The sequence below is a fragment of the Bos grunniens genome, chromosome 4 (genome assembly GCF_055505025.1).
Source record: "Bos grunniens cultivar Pamir isolate PY7600 chromosome 4, Bosgru_T2T1.0, whole genome shotgun sequence".
NCBI lineage: Eukaryota > Metazoa > Chordata > Mammalia > Artiodactyla > Bovidae > Bos > Bos grunniens.
This window is the reverse complement of record NC_141168.1, coordinates 25,790,344-25,813,865: the sequence shown is the minus strand read 5'-3', so window position 1 is coordinate 25,813,865 and position 23,522 is coordinate 25,790,344. Positions and strand designations below refer to the sequence as shown.

At 40.3% G+C, this 23,522-nt stretch overlaps 1 protein-coding gene across 6 annotated transcripts in view; it reads right to left on the bottom strand.

Moving 5' to 3' along the window:
- The window catches only part of COPG2 (coat protein complex I subunit gamma 2), a 185,166-nt gene extending 161,858 nt beyond the window's left edge, over window positions 1-23,308 (bottom strand). For 4 of the 6 annotated variants that reach the window (XR_015162144.1, XM_086395613.1, XM_086395619.1 and 1 more), the window contains exons 1-4: window positions 23,217-23,308; window positions 21,977-22,029; window positions 21,326-21,406; window positions 18,204-18,275 (exon numbers count right to left, since the gene is read on the bottom strand). Coding sequence is in view for 3 of the 6 variants with exons in the window: in XM_086395613.1 (XP_086251739.1) it covers window positions 18,204-18,275; window positions 21,326-21,406; window positions 21,977-22,029; window positions 23,217-23,253 (243 nt within the window). In the remaining 3 variants the exon portion in view is untranslated. Of the gene's footprint in view, window positions 1-18,203; window positions 18,276-21,325; window positions 21,407-21,976; window positions 22,030-22,611; window positions 22,700-23,216 lie in introns of all 6 variants that reach the window. The other 2 variants (XM_086395614.1, XM_086395621.1) reach the window with 1 other exon arrangement.
- Between the last annotated feature and the right edge of the window lie 214 nt (window positions 23,309-23,522).

Here is a 23,522-nt window from a genome sequence, read left to right as displayed (position 1 = left end):
CTACATGGATACCTGGATCCAAAATCAGTGTTAAACTAGCAATAATTAAGTTTTGCCCACCCTGTCTCCTTACCTGGATTTCTAATTTTATTTATAAACATCCATACTCAATGCTAGAAGGAGTGGTTCCTCTCGCCTGTCTTGCCTCCTTATTTATCAAGTAACTTCAAATTTCTTATGAGTAGTGAAACTCAAATACCTCAGACCCAGCTTGAGTCTGAGCGGTACAAAGGATCTGCTGGAGACTACTGAGCCCGTGAAGGAACAGACAGAACAGAGTGAGGATCTTCACGGTGATTAAACACAGAAAAAAATCACCCCAGAAAGAGAAAGGCAGCACGTGGCAGATGAATGAGGCATACCACATCCATCTGAAGCTACTATGAGAAGAAAGCAAAAAATGAGAATCAAAATTTCAGAGCAAAAGAAAATTTACACTCCCTTGTAATAAAAATCTACCATGAAGCAGAATAAAACTAGAGATATGAAAAAAGTAGCTAAAGCACAAAAAATTGAGGCTTACCACTTTAGTCATTGGGGAAATACAAATTATAGCCACATTTCAGATATCACCTCACACCTACCAAAATGGCTAAAACTTAAAAAGAGTGATAATACAGTGTTGACAAAGATGTGTTTTTAACAAGTAAAACATATGACCTAAACAAATACAAAAATGCTGAATAAAATGGGAACAAAAAGATTTTAATATGAAGCCAAAAGCAAAGTGAAGGGACATTCACAGGTGCCAAAGATGGAAAAATAAGTAACTCACAGCCACAGAAGTACAAGCTCAGGGTCTTGCATAGGATAAAGTATCTATAGTCTACAAAGGTTGGGATTCTAAAAGGTATATTTTTCAGGCACAGAGAAACTATTCTAGGTAATAACTCAGAAATACAGCAAGGAGTGAAGAGTTAAAAAAAAAAAAGTGGTAAAAAGTAACAAGACAGTGTGATATTGGCAAAAGAATGGACAAATACATCAATGCAACAGAAGAGACAACCAAGAAATATACTCACATAAATACAGCCAACTCATCTTTGACAAAGAAGCAAAGGCAACACAATGGAGTGAAAACAGTCTCTTCAACAAATGGTGGCAGAACTGGATACCACAAGCCAAGAAGTTGAATCTAGATGCAAACCTTACACTCTCCTCACAAAATTATCTCAAAATCAATCACAAACCTAAATGTAAAATGCAGAACAATCAAGTTCCTAGTAGAACACACAGAAGGAAACCTAGATGATGTTTATTTAGTATGGTGATGGTTTGTGAGATACAACCCCAAAGGCAAGATCCATGAAAGAAATAATCGATAGGTCAGCCTTTAATATAATTCAACACTTCTGCTCTGCAAAAGACAGTGTCAAGAGAATGAGAAGATAACACAGACTGGGAAAAATATTTACAGAACACATAACTGAGAAAAGATCCAAAATACACCCAAAAAATCCTCTTTAGAATCAAAATAAGAAAACATAATATTAAAATGGGTCGAAGATTTTAGCAGATAACTACACTTAAGAAGATAAAACAGATGGCAAATAAGTATATGAAAGGATGCTGAATGTTATATTCATCAGGGAAAGTTAAATTATTAATAAGACAAGGTATGACTACACCACTGACAGAATGGTCAAAATCAGGAACACCAACACCACCAAGTGCTGACGAGGATGGGGAGTCACAGGATCTCTCCTCACTGTTGGTGAGCAAACACTGTACAGCCTCTTTGGAAGACAGTTTGACAGTTTCTTACAAAAACAAACATACACGTAACATGTGATCCAGCAATTGCTCACTTTGACATTTATTCACAGGAGTTGAAAACTTATGTCCACACAGAAACCTGACTTTATACCAGCTTGATTCATAATTGCCAAAATTGGAAGTAATCAAGATGTCGTTTAGTAGGTGAATGGATAAACTATGGGATATCCAAACAACAGAAAGTGATTCAGTGCTAAAAGGAAGCCATGAAAAAAACAAAAAGGAAACTTAAAAACGTATTACGAAGTAAAAGAAACCAATATGAAAATGCTACATGCTGTTATGATTCCAATTATATGATAAATAGCTAAGAAAAGAGAAGTGAAAGGCAAAGGAGAAAGGGAAAGATACACACAACTGAATGTAGAGTTTCAGAGAATAACAAGGAGAGACAAGGACACCTTCTTAAGTGAACAGTACAAAGAAATAGAAGAAAAACAACAGAATGGGGAAGACTAGAGATCACCTCAAGAAAACTGGAGATACCAAGGGAACATTTCATGCAAAGATGGGCTCAATAGAAGACATAAATGGCAAGGACCTAACAAAAGCAAAAGGGATTAAGAAGAGGTGGCAAGAACACACACAAGAACTATACAAAAAAGGACTTAATGACCTGGATAACCACGATGGTGTGGTCACTCACCTAGAGCCAGATATTCTGGATTGCAAAGTCAAGTGGGCCTTAGAAGTGCTACTATGAACTAAGCTAGTAGAGGTGACAGAATTCCAGCTTCAGTTCAGTTCAGTCGCTCAGTCGTGTCTGACTCTTTGCGACCCCATGAATCGCAGCACGCCAGGCCTCCCTGTCCATCACCAACACCAGAGTTCACCCAGACTCATGTCCATCGAGTCAGTGATGACATCCAGCCATCTCATCCTCTGTCGTCCCCTTCTCCTCCTGCCCCCAATCCCTCCCAGCATCAGTCTTTTCCAATGAGTCAACTCTTCGCATGAGGTGTCCAAAGTACTGGAGTTTCAGCTTTAGCATCATTCCTTCCAAAGAACACTCAGGACTGATCTCCTTCAGAATGGACTGGTTGGATCTGCTTGCAGTCCAAGGGACTCTCAAAAGAGTCTTCTCCAACACCACAGTTCAAAAACATCGATTCTTCGGCGCTCCGCCTTCTTCACAGTCCAACTCTCACGTCCATACATGACCACAGAAAAAAACCATAGCCTTGACCAGATGGACCTTTTTTGGCAAAGTAATGTCTCTGCTTTTGAATACGCTATCTAGGTTGGTCATAACTTTCCTTCCAAGGAGTAAGCATCTTTTAATTTCATGGCTGCAGTTACCATCTGCAGTGATTTTGGAGCCCAAAAAAATAAAGTCTGACACTGTTTCCACTGTTTCCCCATCTATTTCCCATGAAGTGATGGGACCAGATGCCATGATCTTCATTTTCTGAATGCTGAGCTTTAAGCCAACTTTTTCACTCTCCACTTTCACTTTCATCAAGAGGCTTTTGAGTTCCTCTTCACTTTCTGCCATAAGGGTGGTGTCATCTGCATATCTAAGGTTATTGATATTTCTCCCAGCAATCTTGATTCCAGCTTGTGCTTCTTCCAGCCCAGTGCTTCTCATGATGTACTCTGCATATGAGTTAAATGAGCAGGGTGACAAAATACAGCCTTGACGTACTCCTTTTCCTATTTGGAACCAGTCTGTTGTTCCATGTGCAGTTCTAACTGTTGCTTCCTGACATGCATACAAATTTCTCAAGAGGCAGATCAGGTGGTCTGGTATTCCCATCTTAGCTATTTTAAATTTTAAAAGATGCTGCTGCTAAAGTGTTGCACACAATATGACAGCAAATATGGAAAATTCAACAATGGCCACGGGACTGGTAAAGGTAGGTTTCATTCCAATACCAAAGAAGGGCAATGCCAAAGAATGTTCAAACTATTACACAATTGCGCTTATTTCACATGTTAGCATGTAATGCTCAAAAATCCTCCAAGCTTGAAAACTATGTGAACTGAGAACTTTCAGTTGTATAAGCTGGATTTAGAAAAGGCAGAGGAACCAGGGATCTAATTGCTAACATCCACTGGATCATAGAAAAAGGAATTCCAGAAAAACATCCACTTCTGCTTCACCTGACTATGCTAAAGCCTTTGACTATGTGGATCACAGCAAACCATGGAAAATTCTTAAAGAGATGGGAATACCAGACCACCTTAGTCTCCTGAGAAACCTGTATGCGGGTCAAGAACAACAGTTAGAACCAGACATGGAACAACTGACTGGCTCAAAATGGGGAAATGATATGTCAAGGCTGTATTTTGTCACCCTGCTTATTTAACTTATATGCAGAGCTGCTGCTGTTCAGTCACTCAGTCATGTCTGATCTCTGCAACCCCATGGACTGCAGCACACTAGGGTTCCCTATCCCTCACCATCTCCAGACCTTGCTCAATCTCATGTCCATTGAGTCAGTGACTCCATCCAACCATCTCATCCTCTGTCGTCCCCTTCTCCTCCTGCCTTCAAACTTTCTCAGCATCATGGTCTTTTCTAATGAGTTGGCTCTTCCCATCAGGTGGCCAAAGTACTGGAGTTTCAGCTTCAGCATCAGTCCTTCCAATGAATACCCAGGACTGATTTCCTTTAGGATGGACTGGTTGGATCTCCTTGCAGTCTCCTTGCAGAATCCAAGGGACTCTCAAGAGTCTTCTCCAACACCACAGTTTAAAAGCATCAATACTTTGGCGTTCAGCCTTCTTTATGGTCCAACTCTCACATCCGTACACGCCCACTGGAAAAACCATAGCTTTTACCAAGCAGTTGTGTGGCGCAGGAGCGGCACCCTGCCGAGAGAAGACACTCCACGTCCAAGGTCAGAAGCGGCGGCCGTGAGGAGATACCCCAGGACCAAAGCCAGGAGCAGCAGCTGCGCTTCACTGGACCGGCAGTGTGGAGATACCCCACGTCTAAGGTCAGAGAAATCCCAGTAAGATGGTAGGTGCTAGAGTGGCTATGAGATAACCCCACATCCAAGGGCAAAGGAGAAGGCCCAGCAAGATGGTAGAAGGGGTGAATCTGCATTTAGAATCAAACGTCATTCCCTCCAGAGATGCTCAGAAGTCTCAAACAAACCTTGTGCGCACCAGGGCCCAGGAACACAACAGAGACTGAGACAGAACTGTGCTTGAGCGTCTCCTGTGGAGGTACGGGTCGTCGGTGGTCTGCCGCAGGGAGAGGGGCTCTGGGTGCAGCAGACTTGGGTATAGCATAAGCCCTCTTGGAGGAGGTGCAGGTTGCCATTAACCTCACCATAGAGCTGCCAGAACTTACACAGGACTGGGAAATAGACTCTTGGAGGGCACGATAGAACCTTATGCACCAGGACCCAGGAGAAAGGAGCAGTGACCCCACAGGAGACTGTCCAGACTTGCCTGTGGGTGTCTGGGAGTCTCCAGTGGAGGCGTGGGTCGATGGTGGCCTGCTGCAGGGTTGGGGGCACTAAGTGTAGCACTACATGCCTGGGATCTTTCAAGGGAGGTCACCATTATCTTCATTACCACCACCATAGTTTGGCCCCAGGTAAACAGCAGGGAGGGAACACAGCTCCACCCATCAACAGAAAATTGGATTAAAGATTTGCTGAGCATGGCCCCCTCAGTCAGTCTCTCCCATCAGGAAGCTTTCATAAGCCTCTTATCCTTCTCCATCAGAGGGCAGACAGACTGAAAACCACAATCACAGAAAACTAATCTAATCACATGGACCACAGCCTTGTTTAACTCAATGAAACTATGAGCCATGCCACGTAGGGTCACCCAAGACGGATGGGTCATGGTGGAGAGTTCTGACAAAATGTGGTCCACTGGAGAAGGGAATGACAAATAACTTCAGTATTCTTGCCTTGAGAACCCCATGAACAGTATGAAAGGCAAAAAGATAGGACACTAAAAGAGGAACTCCCCTGGTCTGGAGAAATAAGTCCAGAAAAAATGAAGAGATGGAACCAAAGCAAAAACACCACCCAGTTGTGGATATGACTGGTGATGGAAGCAAGGTCCAATGCTGAAAAGAGCAATATTGCATAGGAACCTGGAATGTTAGGTCCATGAATCAAGGCAGATTGGAAGTGGTCAAAGAGCAGATGGCAAGAGTTAACATTGACATTTTAGGACTCAGCGAACTAAAATGAACTGGAATGCGTGAATTTAACTCAGATGACCATTATACCTACTACTATGGGCAAGAATCCCTTAGAAGAAATGGAGTAGCCATCATAGTCAACAAGAGAGTCCGAAATGCAGTATTTGGATGTAATTTCAAAAACGACAGAATGATCTCTCTTTGTTTCCAAGGCAAACCATTCAATATCATGGTAATCCAAGTCCATGTCCCAACCAGTAATGCTGAAGAAGCTGAAGCTGAACAGTTCTAAGAAGACCTACAATACCTTCTAGAACTAACACCCAAAAAAGACGTCCTTTTCATTATAGGGGACTGGAATGCAAAAGTGGGAAGTCAAGAAACACCTGGAGTAACATGCAAATTTGGCCTTGGAGTATAGAATGAAGCAGGGCAAAGGTTAACAGTCTTCCCAAGAGAACGCACTGGTCATAGCAAACACTCTCTTCCAACAACACAAGAGAACACTCTACACCTGGACATCACCAGATGGTAAATACCGAAATCAGATTGATTATATTTTTTGCAGCCAAAGATGGAGAAGCTCTATAAAGTCAGCAAAAACAAGACTGGGAGCTGACTGTGCCTCAGATCACGAACTCCTAATTGCTAAATTCAGACTTAAATTGAAGAAAGTAGGGAAAACTACTAGCCCATTCAGGTGTGACCTAAATCAAATCCCTAATGATTATACAGTGGAAGTGAGAAACAGATTTAAGAGACTAAATCTGAAAGACAGAGTGCCTGATGAACTATGGATCGAAGTTTGTGACATTGTACAGGAAACATGGAGCTAGACCATCCCCAAGAAGAAGAAAAGCAAAAAAGCAAAATGGCTGTCTGAGGAGGCCTTACAAATAGCTGTGAAAAGAAGAGAAGCAAAAAGCAAAGGAGAAAAGGAAAGATATACCCATTTGAACGCAGAGTTCCAAGAATAGCAAAGAGAGACAAGAAAGCCTTCCTCAGTGATCAATGCAAAGAAACAGAGGAAAACAACAGAATGGGAAAGACTAAAGACCTCTTCAAAAAAAATCAGAGATACCAAGGGAACATTTCATGCAAAGATGGGCTCAATAAAGGATAGAAATGGTATGGACCTAACAGAAACAAGATATTAAGAAGAGGTGGCAAGAATACACAGGAGAACTGTACAAAAAGATCTTCATGACCCAGATAATCACGATGGTGTGATCACTCACCTAGAGCCAGACATCCTGGAATGTGAAGTCAAGTGAGCCTTAGGAAGCATCATTACGAACAAAGCTGGTGGAGGTGATGGAATTCCAGCTGAGCTATTTCAAATCCTAAAAGATGCTGCTGTGAAAGTGCTGCACTCAATATGCCAGCAAATTTGGAAACCTCAGCAGTGGCCACAGGACTGGAAAAGGTCAGTTTGTATTCCAAGCCCAAAGAAAGGCAATGCCAAAGAATGCTCAAGCTACTGCACAATTGCACTCACCTCACATGCTAGCAAAATAATGCTCTAAATTCTCCAAGCCAGGCTTCAACAATACGTGAACCGTGAACTTCCAGATGTTCAAGCTGGTTTTAGAAAAGGCAGAGGAACCAGAGATCAAATTGCCAACATCTGCTGGATTATCAAAAGAGCAAGAGAGTTCCAGAAAAACATCTATTTCTCCTTTACTGACTATGCCAAAGCCTTTTACTTTGTGGATCATAATAAACTGTGGAAAATTCTGAAAGAGATGGGAATACCAGAGCACCTGACCTGCCTCTTGAGAAATCTGTATGCAGGTTTGGAAGCAACAGCTAGAAATGGACATGGAACAACAGACTGGTTCCAAATAGGAAAAGGAGTACATCAAGGCTGTATATTGTCCCCCACTTATTTAACTTATATTCAGAGTACATCATGAGAAACGCTTGGTTGGATGAAGCATAAGCTGGAATCAAGATTTCTGGGAGAAATATCAATAACCTCAGATATGCAGATGATACCACCCTTATGGCAGAAAGCAAAGAAGAACTAAAGAGCCTCTTGATGAAGGTGACAGAAGAGAGTGAAAAAGTTGGCTTAAAGTTCAACATTCTGAAAACAAAAGATCATGGCGTCCGGTCCCATCACTTCACAGCAAATAGAAGGAGAAACAGTGGAAACAGTGGCTGACTTTATTTTGGGGGGTTCCAAAATCACTGCAGATGGTGACTGCAGCCATGAAATTAAAAGATGTTTACTTCTTGGAAGAAAAGTTATGACCAACCTAGATAGCATATCAAAAAGCAGAGACATTACTCTGCCAACAAAGGTCCATCTAGTCAAGGCTATGGTTTCTCCAGTGGTCATGTATGGATGTGAGAGTTGGACTCTAAAGCTGAGTGCCAAAGAATTGATGTTTTTGAACTGTGGTGTTGGAGAAGACTCTTGAGAGTCCCTTGGATTGCAAGGAGATCCAACCAGTCAATCCTAAAGGAAATCAGTCCTCAATATTCATTGGAAGGACTGATGTTGAAGCTGAAACTCCAATACTTTGGCCACCTGATGCAAAGAGCTGACTCGTTTGAAAAGACCCTGCTAGCATGTGAAATGAGTGCAACTGTGTGGTAGTTTGAACATTCTCTGGCATTGCCCTTCTTTGGGATTGAAATGTAAACTGATCTTTTCCAGTCCTGTGGCCACTGCTGAGTTTTCCCTATTTGTTGGCATATTGAGTGCAGCACTTTAACAGCAACATCTTTTAGGATTTGAAATAGCTAAGCTGGAATTCCATCACCTCCACTAGCTTTGTTCATAGTGATGTTTCCTAAGGCCCAGTTGACTCCATACTCTAAGATGTCTGGCTTTAGGTGAGTGATCACACCATCATGGTTATCTGGGTTATTAAGATCTATTTTGTATAGTTCTTCTGTGTATTCTGCTGAGTACATCATGTGAAATGCTGGGCTGGATGAATTGTAAGCTGGAATCAAGACTGCTGGGAGAAATATCAACAACTTTGGATATGCAGATGATACCATTTTAATAGTGGAAAGCAAAGAGGAACTAAAGAGCCGCTTGATAAGGGTGAAAGAGGAAAGTGAAAAAGCTGACTTAAAACTCAACATTTGAAAACCTAAGAATATGGCATCTGGTTCTATCACTTCATGGCAAATAGATGGGGAAACCGTGGCAGATTTTATTTTCTTGGTCTCCAGAATCACTGTGGACAGTTACTGTAGCCACAAATTAAAAAACACTTGTTCCTTGAAAGAAAAGCTATGACAAACTTAGTGTGTTAAAAAAGCAGAGACCTCGCTCTGCCGAAAAAGTATCATATATTCAAAGCTATGGTTTTTCCAGTAGTCATGTATGGATGTGAGAGTAGGACCATAAAGAAGGCTGAGCACCAAAAAACTGATGCTTCCAAACTATGGTGCCGGAGAAGACTCTTCAGAGTCTCTTTGATAGCATGGAGATCAAACCAGTCAATCCTAAAGGAAATCAACCCTAAAATTTCATTGGAAGGACTGATGCTGAAGCTGAAGCTCCAATACTTAGGTCACATGATGTAAAGAGCCAACTCACTGGAAAAGACCCTGATGCTATGTAAGATTTAGGACAGGAGCAGAGGGGATGACAGAGGATGATATGGTTGGATGGCATCACTAACTCAATGGACATGGCTTTGAACAAACTCTGGGAGACAGTGAAGCACAGGAAGCCTGGCATGCTGAAGTCCATGGGGTTGCAGAGTTGGAGATGACTGAGCTGCTGAACAACTAACAACCCCTAATCTGAGACCTGTAATCTGCCCCAAGGAAATGAACTAGTACAAGCATTGGTTTTTCTTCATATCATAATCCTGGAATTTTTGTTAATCTAATATCTGGAAAACTACTGTGAGGGATATATATATATATATATATACACACAAACATATACATACACACACACACACACACACATATATATATACTTTTTTCTAGGCATTTTTGGTAGCAGGGAAAATCTAGCCTCTTCATCATGGCTAGAAACAGAACAGACATGTACTTTTTTTTTTTTTAAAGTCATGTGCCTGACAGGATCTTAGTTGCCCAACCAGGGATTAAACTTGCATCCTCACGCATGAAAACGCAGAGTACTAACCACTGGACCACCAAAGGATTCCCAGAAAAGTGTTATTAATATCAAAAACATATGGTGCATCATCGAGTTACTGTTTTTAAAAACTATGTATTTATTTGGCTGCTCTGGGTCTTCACTGATGCACATGGGCTTTCTCCAGGTACGGGCAGCAGGGATTACTCTTCGGGTGCAGTGCACCACCTTCTCATTTTGGTGGTTCCTCTTGTTGTGGAGCAGGGGCTCTAAGGCATGCAGGCTTAAGTAGTTGTGGCAAGTGGGCTTAGTTGCCTCGCAGCATGCAGGAACTTCCTGGACCAGGGATCGAACCCATGTCCCCTGCATTGGTAGGTAGATTCTTAACCATTAGCCCACCAGGGAAGACCTATCCAGTTACTCTTTTATTATTTATTTCCAACATTAATCCAAGGTAATGAGAATACAAGATACATAATTTCATTCATTTGGAATTTGTTTTGTCTTATTTTATGGCTCAGTGTACAGTCAATTTCTGTAAATGTTCTTTATGTTATTCATTTACATTTAATGCAATAATGATATATTTGGGTCTATATCTACCATCTTATTATATACTTTCTGTTTGTTCTGCTTTACCTATTACAATATCAAAGTGAAAAAAGAAGTATCAACAGATTCTACAAACCCTTAAAAGAATAAGAAAACATTAAGAACATTTTTAGCCAGTGAAGTTCAACAATGTAAACAAAATGGAGAAATTCCTTGAAAGACACAAACTACCAGAGACCACTCAAGAAGACAAATAATCTGAATAATACCATCTGTTTCCTTGTAAAATTATTATCAAAAACCTTACCACAGTGCAGATGCTTTCAATAGTCAATTCCAACAAACATTTCAGGAAAAGTTAATGATGATTCTACAGGACTTCCCTGGTGGTCCAGCCAGCGTTTAGGAGTCCGCCCACCAACGCAGAGGATGCGGGTTCAGTCTCTGGTCTGGGAGGATTCCACATGCCTTGGGACAACTAAGTCTGTGAGCCACAACTACTGAACCTGAGCGCTGCGACTACTGAAGCGTCTTCACCTAGAGCCTGTGCTCTGCAACAAGAGAAGCCACTGCGATGAGAAGCCTGTGTGCTGCAACGAGGAGTAATCCTCGCTTACCACAACTAGAGAAAGCCTGAGCACAGAATGAAGACCCAGCACAACCAAAAATAAATATATATATATAAAAGAATAATAATGATTCTACAAAACTCTGCAAGACAAGAGAAGAGGAAGTAATACTTATCAATTCATTTTATGAAGCCAGCATTACCCAAATACAAAATCCAAACAAAAACATAAGAAAAAATTACAGATAAATATTATTTCATGACCACATACTCAAAATTAATTCCAAATTTTGAGTTTTAACAGAAATCAAAGATTTTATATTTTCCAGGAAAACAAATAAATGCATCTTACCATATTAACAAACTAAAAAAGAAAGACCATAATAATTCAATAGATACAGAAAAAACATTTGACAAAATTCAACACCCATCTACAAAAAAACAAAAAAAACCCTCCCAGCAAACTAAGAAGAGAAAACGACTTCCTCAACCTGATAAAGGTCACCTATGAAAGCTTAGGGGCCTTCCAGGGGGTGCAGTGGTAAAGAACCTGCTGCCAAAGCAGGAGATGCAGGAGATGTGGGTTTGATCCCCTGGTTTGGGAAGGTCTCTTGGAGTAGGAAATGAAAACCTGCTCCAGTGTTCTTGCCTGGAAAATTCCATGGACAGAGGAGCCTGGTGGGTTACAATCCATGGGGTCGCAAAGAATCAGACAAGACTGAGCAACTAAGCACACACACACATGAAAAGCTAAGAGCTAGCATCACATTTAATGCTGAAAGATGAAATGCCTTCCCTCTAAGATCAGGAACAAAACAAGGATATCCTCTACCACCACTTCCATTTCACACTGTATCATAGTGCAAGAAGACATTAAGGGAAGAAAAACAAAAATCATTCAGACTGAAAAAAGTAAATCCTAAGGAATCTCCCAAAATACTGCTAGAAGTAATAAATTTAACAAAATCACAGGAAACAGATCAATATACAAAAATCTATTTAATTTCTATAGAGTACCTAAAACAATACAAATGCAATAGTATAAAAACATTAACTACTTCGGGGATAAATTTCACAAAATATGTTTAAGACTTATGTGCTGAAAGCTATAATCCTGCTGACAGAAATTAGAGGCTTGTATAAAGGGAAATACATACCATGGCTATGGAATAGAAAACTCAATAATATAATGTGAATTTTCCTCAAACTGATCTTTTTGTAAAATTCTATTGAAATAGTTTAGCAAAGTGATCTTTAGAGTCAATGCAATCACCATCAACATTCTAGCAGGCCTTTTTTTTTTTTTAAACAGAAGTAGATAAGCTGATTTTGGTGACTCAGACGGTAAAGAGTCTGCCTGCAATGCAAGAGACCCAGATTCGACCCCTGAGTCAGGAAGAACCCTTGGAGAAGGAAATGGCTACCCACTCCCATATTCTTGCCTGGAAAAATCCCATGGACAGAGGAGGCTAGCAGGCTACCATCCATGGGGTCACAAAAAGTTGGACATGACTGAGCGGCTTTCACATACATATACAAAGCTGATTTAAAATGAATATAGAATGCAAAGAACTTACAAGAGCCAAAACAATTCTTTAAAAGAAACTGACTGATGGCCAAGAGGCATATGAAAAGTTGCTCAACAGCATTAATTACTAGAGAAATGCAAATCAAAACTACAATGAGGTATCACCTCACATCAATCAGAATGGCCATCATCAAAAAACCTACAAACAATAAATGCTGGAGAAAGTGAAAGTGAAGTCGTGGGACCCCATGGACTGTAGCCTACCAGGCTCCTCTGTCCATGGGATTCTCCAGGCAAGAATACTGAAGCGAGTTGCCATTTCCTTCTCCAGGGGATCCTCCTGCATTGCAGGCAGACGCTTTACCCTCTGAGCCACCAGGGAAGCCCCAAAATACTGAAGAGGATATGGATCAAAGGGAACCTTCTTGCACTGTTGGTGGGAATGTAAATTTATATAGCCACTGTGGACAACAGTATACAGATTCCTTTAAAAACTAAAAATCAGATCAGATCAGTCGCTCAGTCGTGTCTACCATATGACCCAGCAATCCCACTACTGGACATACACCCTAAGAAAACCATAACTGAAAAAGACACATATCCCAATGTTCACAGCTAGGATATGGAAGCAACCTAGATGTCCATCAACAGATGAATGGATAAGGAAGATGTGGTGTATACACACAGACACACACACATACATACACACACACACACACACACACACACACCCCAATGGAATACTACTCAGTCGTAAAAAAGAATGAATTTGAGATCTGAGTAAGTCCCAGTGAGATGAATGAACCCAGAACCTGTTTATACAGAGTGAAGTAAGTCAGAAAAACAAATAACATATATTAATGCATATAATGCTTATAATGCATTAATGCTTTTGAACTGTAGCGTTAAAGAAGATTCTTGAGAGTCCCTTGGACTGCAAGGAGATCCAACCAGTCCATCCTAAAGGAGATCAGTCCTGGGTGTTCACTGGAATGAATTAATGCTTTTGAATTGTGGTGTTGGAGAAGATTCTTGAGAGTCCCTTGGACTGCAAAGAGATCCAACCAGTCCATCTTAAAGGAGATCAGTCCTGGGTGTTCACTGGAAGGACTGACATTGAAGCTGAAACTCCAATACTTTGGCCACCTGATGTGAAGAGCTGACTCATTGGAAAGGACCCTGATGCTGGGAAAGATTGAGGGCAGGAGAGGAAGGGGACGACAGAAGATAAGATGGTTGGATGACATCACTGACTCAATGGACATGGGTCTGGGTGGACTCCAGGAGTTGTTGATGGACAGGGAGGCCTGGCGTGCTGCAGTTCATGGGGTTGCAAAGAGTCGGACATGACTGAGCGACTAAACTGACTGAACTAAATGCATATAGATGGAATATAGAAAAATGGTATCAATGAACCTATTTGCAGAGAAGGAACGGAGACACAGATGTAGAAAAGCAGCTTGTGGACACAGTGGGGGAGGGGAAGGTGGGACAAATGGAGAAAGCAGCACAGACATATACACATCACATGCGTAAAATAGATAGCTGGTAAGAAGCTGCTCTATAACACACGGAGTCCAGCCAAGCATTCTGTGGCGATCTAGAGGGGTAAAATGGGAGGAGGGGAGGGAGGCTCAAGAGGGAGGTGATATATATGTAAATTATAGCTCATCTGCACTGTTGTATGGCAGAAACCATCACAACATCATAAAGCAATTTTCCTCCAATTAAAAATTAAAAAAAAATTTAAGTTAAAAAATTTTGAAAAAGAAAAAAATAATAAAATAGGAAAACATGCACTACCTGATTTAAGATGAACTATAAAGCTACAGTAGGACTTCCCTGGTGGCTCAGCGGATTAGAATCTGCCTGCCAAAGCAGGGCACACAGGTTTGATCCCTGGTCCAGGAAGATTCCACATGCCTCAGAGAAACTAAGCTCATGAGCCACAACTACTGAAGCCCATGCTCTAGAGCCCAAGAGCCACAACTACTGAGCCCACATGCCACAACTACCGAAGCTGTGCACTCTAGGGTCCACGAGCCACCACTACTGAAGCCGCGTGTCCTAGAGCTGTATTCCACAAGAGGAAGCCACCGCAATAAGAAGCCCGTGCACCACAATGAAGAGCAGCCTCCGCCTGCCACAACTAGAGAAAGTTCACACAAAGCAATAAAGACCCAGTGCAGCCAAAAATAAATAAATAAATAAAATTATTTTTTTTAAAAAGTTACAGTAACAGTGTGATTCTGGAATAAGAATAGACATATAGAAAAAAGAAAAAAAAGGAAAATGCCAGTGTAACATAATCATTATTATTCTTCCTCATCCTTCTCCCTCCATATTGATAAGCAATTATTCCAGTAGAATTTGTTGAGAAAAAGAGAGGAGGAGGAAATGGAGGAAGGGGTGAAGGAAGAGGAAGGAGATGAAAAGAAATTCAACCCTCACTTCGTATCATGTGCAAAAATTAACTTAAAATGATCAAACAGCAATTTTAAGACACAAAAACTACATAATACCTAAGAAAAAAGCATAGCAGAAAATCTCTGTGACTTTGACTTAGACAAAGATTTCTACAATACACAGGAAGAAGAAAAACCTGATAAATTGGACTTCACCAAAATTTAAAACTTCTGTTCTTTTAAAGATTACGAAAATGAAAAATAAGATATAGGCTGGGAGAAAATATTTGGAAAACATATGATAAAGGACTTGTATCCAGAATACAGAAAGACCTTTCAAAATTCAGTAGAAGGAAAATATACAACCAAATTATTAAAAATGGGCAAAAAATATGATCAGATCCTTCATCATAGAAGATATATGAAAGTCAAAGTGAAGTTGCTCAGTCGTGTCCGACTCTTTGTGACCCCCATGGACTGTAGCCTGCCAGGCTCCTCTGTCTATGTGATTTTCTGGGCAAGAATACTGGAGTGGGTAGCCAACCACCCCCTTCTCCAGGGGATCTTCCCCACCCAAGGATCAAACACCCATCTACTGCATTGCAGGCAGATTCTTTACTATCTGAGCCACCAGGGAAGCCTCTACACCTACCATATGACCCAGTAATTCCACTCCTAGGTATTTACCCAAGAGAAATAAAAACTATATTTAAAAACTTATACATGAATGTTTATAGCAATGTTATTCCTAGCCATCAAAAAATGGTGACAAACCAAATATTCTATAGCTGGTGAAAAAATAAACAAACTGAGGTACATCTATACAACAAATATCCACAATGGAATAAAAAGGAATCAACAAACAAAAACATCGACAAATCTTAAATGAGTTATGCTAAGTGCCTGAAAAGGAGACTCAAAAAGCTTCATATGTATGATGAAGTATGATATTCAAAGTATAATATCATTCTTATGACTTCCTGGAAAGCAAAACTATAAGGAAAGAAAAGAGATTACTGGTTTCCTAGGCCTGAGGATGGTAGGAATAAATCATATAATAGAAAACCTTTTGGAGTGATGGAAATATTCTAAATCTTGATTAATACTACTGTATAAATTTGTCAAAACTCATAAAACTATACCTTAAAAAGGGTGGATTTTACTATTTGTAAAGTATATTTTTAAAAAATACACTAGTGAGTAAATGAGAAGTCAAGCCACAGGCTGGGAGGAAATATTTACAAAATACCTATCTGATGAAGGTCTTGTATTCAGAAAATACAAAGAGCACCTACAACTCAATAAGCAGAAGATAAACAACCTGATTTAAAGAAAAAAAAAAAAAAAACAGGTAAAAGATGTAAACAGAAGATGGCAAATCAGCATGTATTTTGCTTAATACATGATTAACATATTCATTATTCAGGAAATGCAAACCCAAGAATGCCACTTCTAGATATTAACCAAAGAAAATGAAAACATATTAATAGGTCCACACAAAGACTTGTACTTGAGTAGTTTTAGCAGCTTTGTTTATATTTATAAACTAGAAATAAGCCAAATATCCATTAACTTGTTAATGGATAAATAAATTAAGATTTCCTACCTCCATACAATGGAATACTACTCAGCAATAAAAATGAATAAACTACTAATACACACAAGAACTTGGATCAATCTCAAAAGCCATAAGTAAAAGAAACAAGACAGAAAAGTCATAAAAGACTATATTCTCTATGATTAAATTTAAATAAAATTCTTTCTGATTTGATAAAAGGCATTACTGATTCTGTCTCCAGTGATAAAGAGGACCCTAGCTGTCCTTGGCATGCAGTGGCAAAACACTTAAATCATCAATGCAGACAAGTATGATCAAGGACCTCCAGAAGACAAAGCTCTGGGTCATCAACTAGCTGCCACCACAGAAGACTGCTGTAAAAATGAGCTGGATAGTGGGCTAGTTCCTTCTAAGTACACTGGTGAACTTGGTAAAGAAAATGCTAAGCTCAGAACATTAAAATCACCCTAGACCATAGACATAGCCTAAGGTCTACGTCAGGGACTAGAAAACGTCCATAATGCCTTAACAGAAAGCCTCATGTCATGTGGGCACAGGCCTGAGATTTCTAAAAAGCATATCCTGCAGGTGACTGAATAACAATGCAAATTCAATTCACCTTCTGTGGGACATTTTATGTTAAAGTTAGCATCCTAACTGAGAAAGAAGGAGAGGGGCCCTGAAAACTGGAATGGGGACACACGGGCGGATTCTGATGAATCTGACCACCCTGAACCTCTAAATTCCTCCAGGCTTCCATGGCAAGTGAAAGCAGTCCTCCATACTCTGTCTGAGGAAATCAGACTCCTTTGCCTGAAGAATGTACAGCGACTTCCCCTGAGACACTTGCCTGAAAAGGGACTGCTGATGTTCCTGAGGACCTAATCCCCAAGCTGCTCATTATCTACACACATAACCAGACTCAAATCCCATGAAGTCCTAGACACAAATGTGGCTTGTGTTGATATGCAAAACATACCAAAAGGACTGCACAGTTTGACCAATCTATGTTAACAAAAAACAGAAATACAGATCCCATAATCCCCTTCTCTGGATGGGTTTGAGTCAGAGCTGGGCAAAAAGGAAATATGTGCTGCAATGGAGGATGGAAACGAAGCACAGCTGTTAGGCCTGAAAGTTAGGGTGGTCGAAAGGAATGAGAGACAGACGCAGCGGTGCTGGCAGCCTGTCTGTCCTCGCTCTTCTTTTCCCTACTCCTCATCCTCTTCCCCACTCTGCATCTAACTCTTCCCAACTGCCAACAGAAACCCCAGGCCCACCAGAAACTTGACTGAGAATTTAAGAGATGAGATAGCTATGTCCACTGATTTCTATACCAGTCCATCTGTGCAGTGTCATGCAAGAGGCTGGATATTAGCAGTTTTCATGACTGCATGGCAGATCTGTGAGTGAGCAGCTTTAAACAATATACTTTCATTCTTTCATTTTCTTGTGTTCTTTAATAAGCATTTATAAGTTTTAGGAAGATAAACAATTTTTAAATAGTTTTAAACATTTCAAGCAACCTTCCCTCATTTGGACCACTCTAAGTTCCCCCAAGGAAAACAAATAAAAAGAGCATTTTTAGCCTAAAAGAATTCTTTTCTTAAAAAAAAAAAAAAAGACTTACATCATTAGACTGAAACAGTCGAGTCATTGCAAAGAAGGCTTCTGTGGCTTCCGTAGTTCCAAAGTGTTCACCCTAAGTAATTTAAAGTAAATTTAAATTAAAACAATTTCTTAAACAAACAAACAAAAAGGATTTTTCCCATTATTTCTGCAAAGATCTTTTAGAACCCAGAAAAAAAATTCTCTTTATAAACACTGTGCCTCTTTGTTATTATTCTGACTTTTAATTTATAAACCCACATGGCCATTTATCCATTCCTTATTTAAAATAATTTGTTATCATATACTATGCTATAAAAGTTCTAGAACAGTGGTCTCTAACCTTTTAGCAGGAACTTTTTTAAATTCTCTGAACAACTGAGATTTACAAGAGATAGAAAATGAAGTTGAGTTCTTAATCAGAACAAGATGTTATTGTTACACAGCCTAAGAACAGATATCATACCTCCTACATTTTCTATAATCCATTGTCCAGTGCAAAGCCTGACCTATCATAGGAGCATAATAAATATTGAACTGTAATGAACTATAGGAATCACAGAAAACATGGTAAGAAGGGACCAACCAAAAGGGCAGGAATCAGATTATACAAAAAGGCTTATAGGGCTACTAATACAAAAGGCTTGTGGGGCTGCCAATACATCTCAAGATACTGGCTCAAGCCCCTAAAAACATCCTTTGGATCAGAACTTTAATGCGTTTAATAGATCATCTGAGGATCTTTCCAAAATACAGATTTTGATTCACTGACTCTGGTGTGAAACCTAAAATTTTCCATTTCAAATTAGCTCCCAGTGATGTGAATGCTACTGGATCTGAGAACCACATACTTTTCAGTAGTCAGGTGTTAGATAACATATATTATTAATAGACAAGACACTGCAGACCACAGACCACCTGAGACATTACCATTTCAATATTTAATTTCTTCATTAAAAGCAATCGTATATAATATGTTAGGCTCCATTATTTTTCAGGGCTTCAGCTTTCACAAAAAATACAACTAGTCTTCAATCTGTCATAGGTGTAAGAATAAACCCAAATTTTGATGAAAAACTTTGAAAGTTTAGGATGAAAGACACCTTAAGTCGCTACTTTCTGACTTGAAACTCAAAAATATATGGATGTGTCAACTCTGGCAGAAATTTAAAAGTAATTCTCCATAAAGAACTACCATGACTTAGGCAAAAGATAAGGTTAAGGTTACGAAATCTGTTCACCTAGTTGTCAGCGTTTATCAGATTATGTGGGTAACTTCCTCATCAAGATAGTTATGTTTCAACATGGGTTGCCCATCAAAGCAGTATTGGTCAACATAAAAATATATGCTACTCCAGGCCAACTTTACTCAAAGCTAGGCTTGCTGACTGGAGTTAGCCAACTTGGACACAATGTGTACCATGAAAAGTTAAATCAAACTGACTTTGCCTTAAATGTTTCCAATAATACCACAAGAGGATATATGTTTGCAAATAGATACATTTTATTTAAAAGCATGGACTTGTTGTTCAGCCTTCATTTGCAAACCACAAAACTTTATCTCTGTGGATGAAGTCATCGGTCATGAAACATAGTCAAGTAAAAATATTCTCACGGAATTCAAGTTGGAAACCACAGTGTTCTTTGCACCATATGTAAACCACCTGAGGTATATATAGGTGTGTGTATGTGTGCATGTACACATGTGTGTGTATATGAATCTAACAAACAAAATCACATTTTCTAAGGTCCTAGACATTTCATGAGTTTTTTTAGTCTGAAGCAATAAAAAGCAAAAACAAAAACAAACAACAAAAAACACACACAAGAAAAAAAAGAAGTACTAGTAGGATCTATGTTTCATGAGGGCAAATATTTTTGTTGGTTTTGTCTGCTATATCCCCTGTGCACAGGACACAGCAGGTACATAATAAATATATATGCTGAATGACTGAATGAATACTATTCCTGAAAGCTATGTGTCCAGGACTATTTTCGGTGCTTCACATTTACTGTATCATTTAATCATTACCCTTGTCTAAAACAGCTTTATCATAATCCCCATTTAGAGAAAGACATAAAGCACAAAACAGTTAAGCCCAGAACAATACTAAGAAAATCATAAATAAATATAGGCATACCTTGCAAATACTGTAGGTTCAGTTCCAGACCATGGCAATAAAATAAATATTACAACAAAGCACATCACAGGAATTTTTTGGTTTCCCAGTGCATATAAATGTTACACTATCTATACATATAAATTTATACATTTATACATATAAATGTTGCATATAAATGTTTACACTACATTGTAGTCTATTTTGTGCAATAGCATTATGTCTAAATAAAGACAATGTACAAACCTTAACTTAAAAATACTTTATTGCTAAAAAATGCTAACCATCACTTAACAATACAGGGTTGCCACAAACATTCAATTTGTAAAAAAAAAAAAAAGGCAATAAAGTGAAGTACAATAAAACAATATTCCTGCTTATATTCCTTAATTTGAATATTAAAATGAAAGCTTTAAAACATTAATATACCCTCACAAAACGATAAAATACCGATCTAGATTTTTGACTTCCCTGGTGGCTCAGATGGTAAAAGCATCTGCCTACAATGTGGGAGACCTGGGTTTGATCCCTGGGTTGGGAAGATCCCCTGGAGAAGGAAATGGCAGCCCACTCCAGTATTGTTGCCTGGAAAATCCCAAGGACAGAGGAGCCTGGCAGGCTGCAGTCCATGGGATCGCAAAGAGTCAGACACGACTGAGCGACTTCACTTTCACTTTCTTTCAGAATTTGTCTAAGCTTTTTAAAAATATTTTTGGAGGGATATAAAGACCTCTGAACATACCTAAACATGTTTGAATATTAACTAATACTTGTTAAATTCAAATCAATGTTGAGATTCTACTGTGTGCTTAGTTGACTTGGTACCTCATGAATAAGAAAGAAGTATATGTCATACTCCTTGTCCACAAGAAATTTTACATATTACTACATTAATCAAACACTGCAAATTCTAAAATTAAGTGAATTATTAAAAAATTAATAATTACTTTCTAGAAAAAACTTCACTGCACATTATGTATTTCTATTCTAAGACACATATCTGAGGAAAATCACAGTAATTTACCTGGTTCAGTAAGTAAAGAATCTTTGTAAGAATATGCAAACATCTTCTTGGATTGATGGGTGTTTCATTGAATATACGAGCCTGTGGAAAAAAAAAAACACTGCTATATATATTTTCTATCACAGATTATAGACAATCAGCTTGAATAAAATGAAGACTATTTTATATATGTTTTTAGGACTATTACATATTTTAATCATAGTATCCAAATAATGTAGCTTATAGTTTTTAATATATTATGGTATATGATAAATTATTAGATTTGACCCTGATTTTCCATTCTGTACTCACTCCCTTATGTCTCCCACTTCAACTTGTGGACTTTATCTAAGAATCTCAATATTTACTTACATCATTTGTATACAATGAGCTTAGTATCTATAACTTCCTTCAAAAACCTTGCACTAAACACCTCCTACCTTATTTTACTTAAAATTCTCAACATGTGACACAGTCTACAAATGTATGCATTTCTATAAACCCTAGACTTTCCTATGACAAGTAACCCCTCTTTTTTTTCCCTCCAGTATATATATTCTCTGAACTCAGTTACACTCCTTAATTCTTATTTTGGATCATAGAATTCCAGGTGCTGTCCCCATTCTAAAATGGAACAGTAAAGAAAAAACACTTTATACTTCCAAGCCATACCTCTTGTAAGACAGCACTCTTCTCCAGATGCCGAAAAGGATTGGAGCCACTACCTATATCATGGGGAAAAAAATGTCTTTAATAGCTGGCATACACAGATGTATTTACTTTCTATAGAAGGGTTTTAAATGCTTGAGAAATCTCACCTAAGTGAGATGTGCACTTGGATATTACAGTGATAATCATTACTAATATGCATACAAATTGATTAAAATCTTTTTGACTCTGACACTAGCTCTGTCTGCTATCCTGTAAGATCCTGTACTTCTCTTTTACAGAAATTCTACCTGAAATGAGTGTCTTCTTGGCCTGCCTTCTTTTTATATGAATGTTACAAATACCTGCCATGTCCACACAATTAAGATTTAGATAGTGGTAAGGCCCTTTGGATTTCCCTACAGGAAAGCACTACTTTATGTATTTCTAACATTTTGCTGGGAGGCAGAAGAGTTTATCAGAGAATTAGACAGGCTTCAAGCTTTGAAGGGGCCATAGAGGTTTACTAACCCAACCCTCGACCACGCTTTGTGAGAGCAGCTATCAATCACTGAGACTTTTTTTTTTTTTTTTTGAGGGGACTTGGCTATCTGCCTCATTTACTCTGGACCAAAGATGGGTATCAGGATGCAACTCACTTTTGGATGCTTGAGTATTAAATGAGCTAGGTACCACGGAACAGCCTTGCCCCCAGGGAAGCGGACAGCGCAGAGGTCCCCAGGGAGACTGTAAGGTACAAGCACCACAAAGTTCATACACACACACACAGTCCGGTCGACCCCAGACCCACTCCGGGCCGCACACTACCAGTACCCCGCCCCCACCCCACCCCATCCAACCCCCTCCTCTAGCAAGCGCACACTCCCTCCCTCCGCCACCTGCCGTGGGCCCGCCTCTTTGGTGGGCAAGCCCACCCCAGGCGAACCCGCGGAGGAGAAGGCGGCTCCGAGGAGCGGCGGCGCCTGAGGAGGGGGGCTGGGGGCGGGGTCGCTGAGCAGCCCGAGGTAGTGCGCGGGCGGCCGAGCGCTAGCGCGCCGACCTGAAGGGAGGCTCCGGAGCCCGGGGGGAGGGGCTAGGGGCAGGCCCCCGGCTGAAGCGGAGCGGGGTCGGAGGAGGGGCCGGGCTCCAACTCCAGCCCCCTGGCACACCGGCGCCCACGCCCCCAGGTCCGCAGGCCCCGTGAGCAGGTGGCGGCGGGGCGGGAGAAGGGGAAGGGGCCCTCGCGGCTGAGCCCCGGGCGTACCAGACTCCTCGTCCTTCTTGTCGAATTTTTTAATCATCTTGGACGACTTCCCAGCGCCCAGACCCACCGCAACCGTCCCAGGCGCCGCAGCCGGCAAGCGGAAGAGGCTGCAGGAAGGCCGGCCCGGTGCTCTGGCGCCGGTTGGGCCGCGGTCCCGTCACTCGGAAAGAAGGCCCGCCCTCCCAGCCCGGCGCTGGCCGCTCTCACCGCCCCCTCGGGGGCGTGGCCACGCCCTCTCCTCCTTCCCAAGCCGGGCGGAGGCGGGGCCAGCGGTGGGTCCCACCGGAGCGCATCTCCGCCCCTACA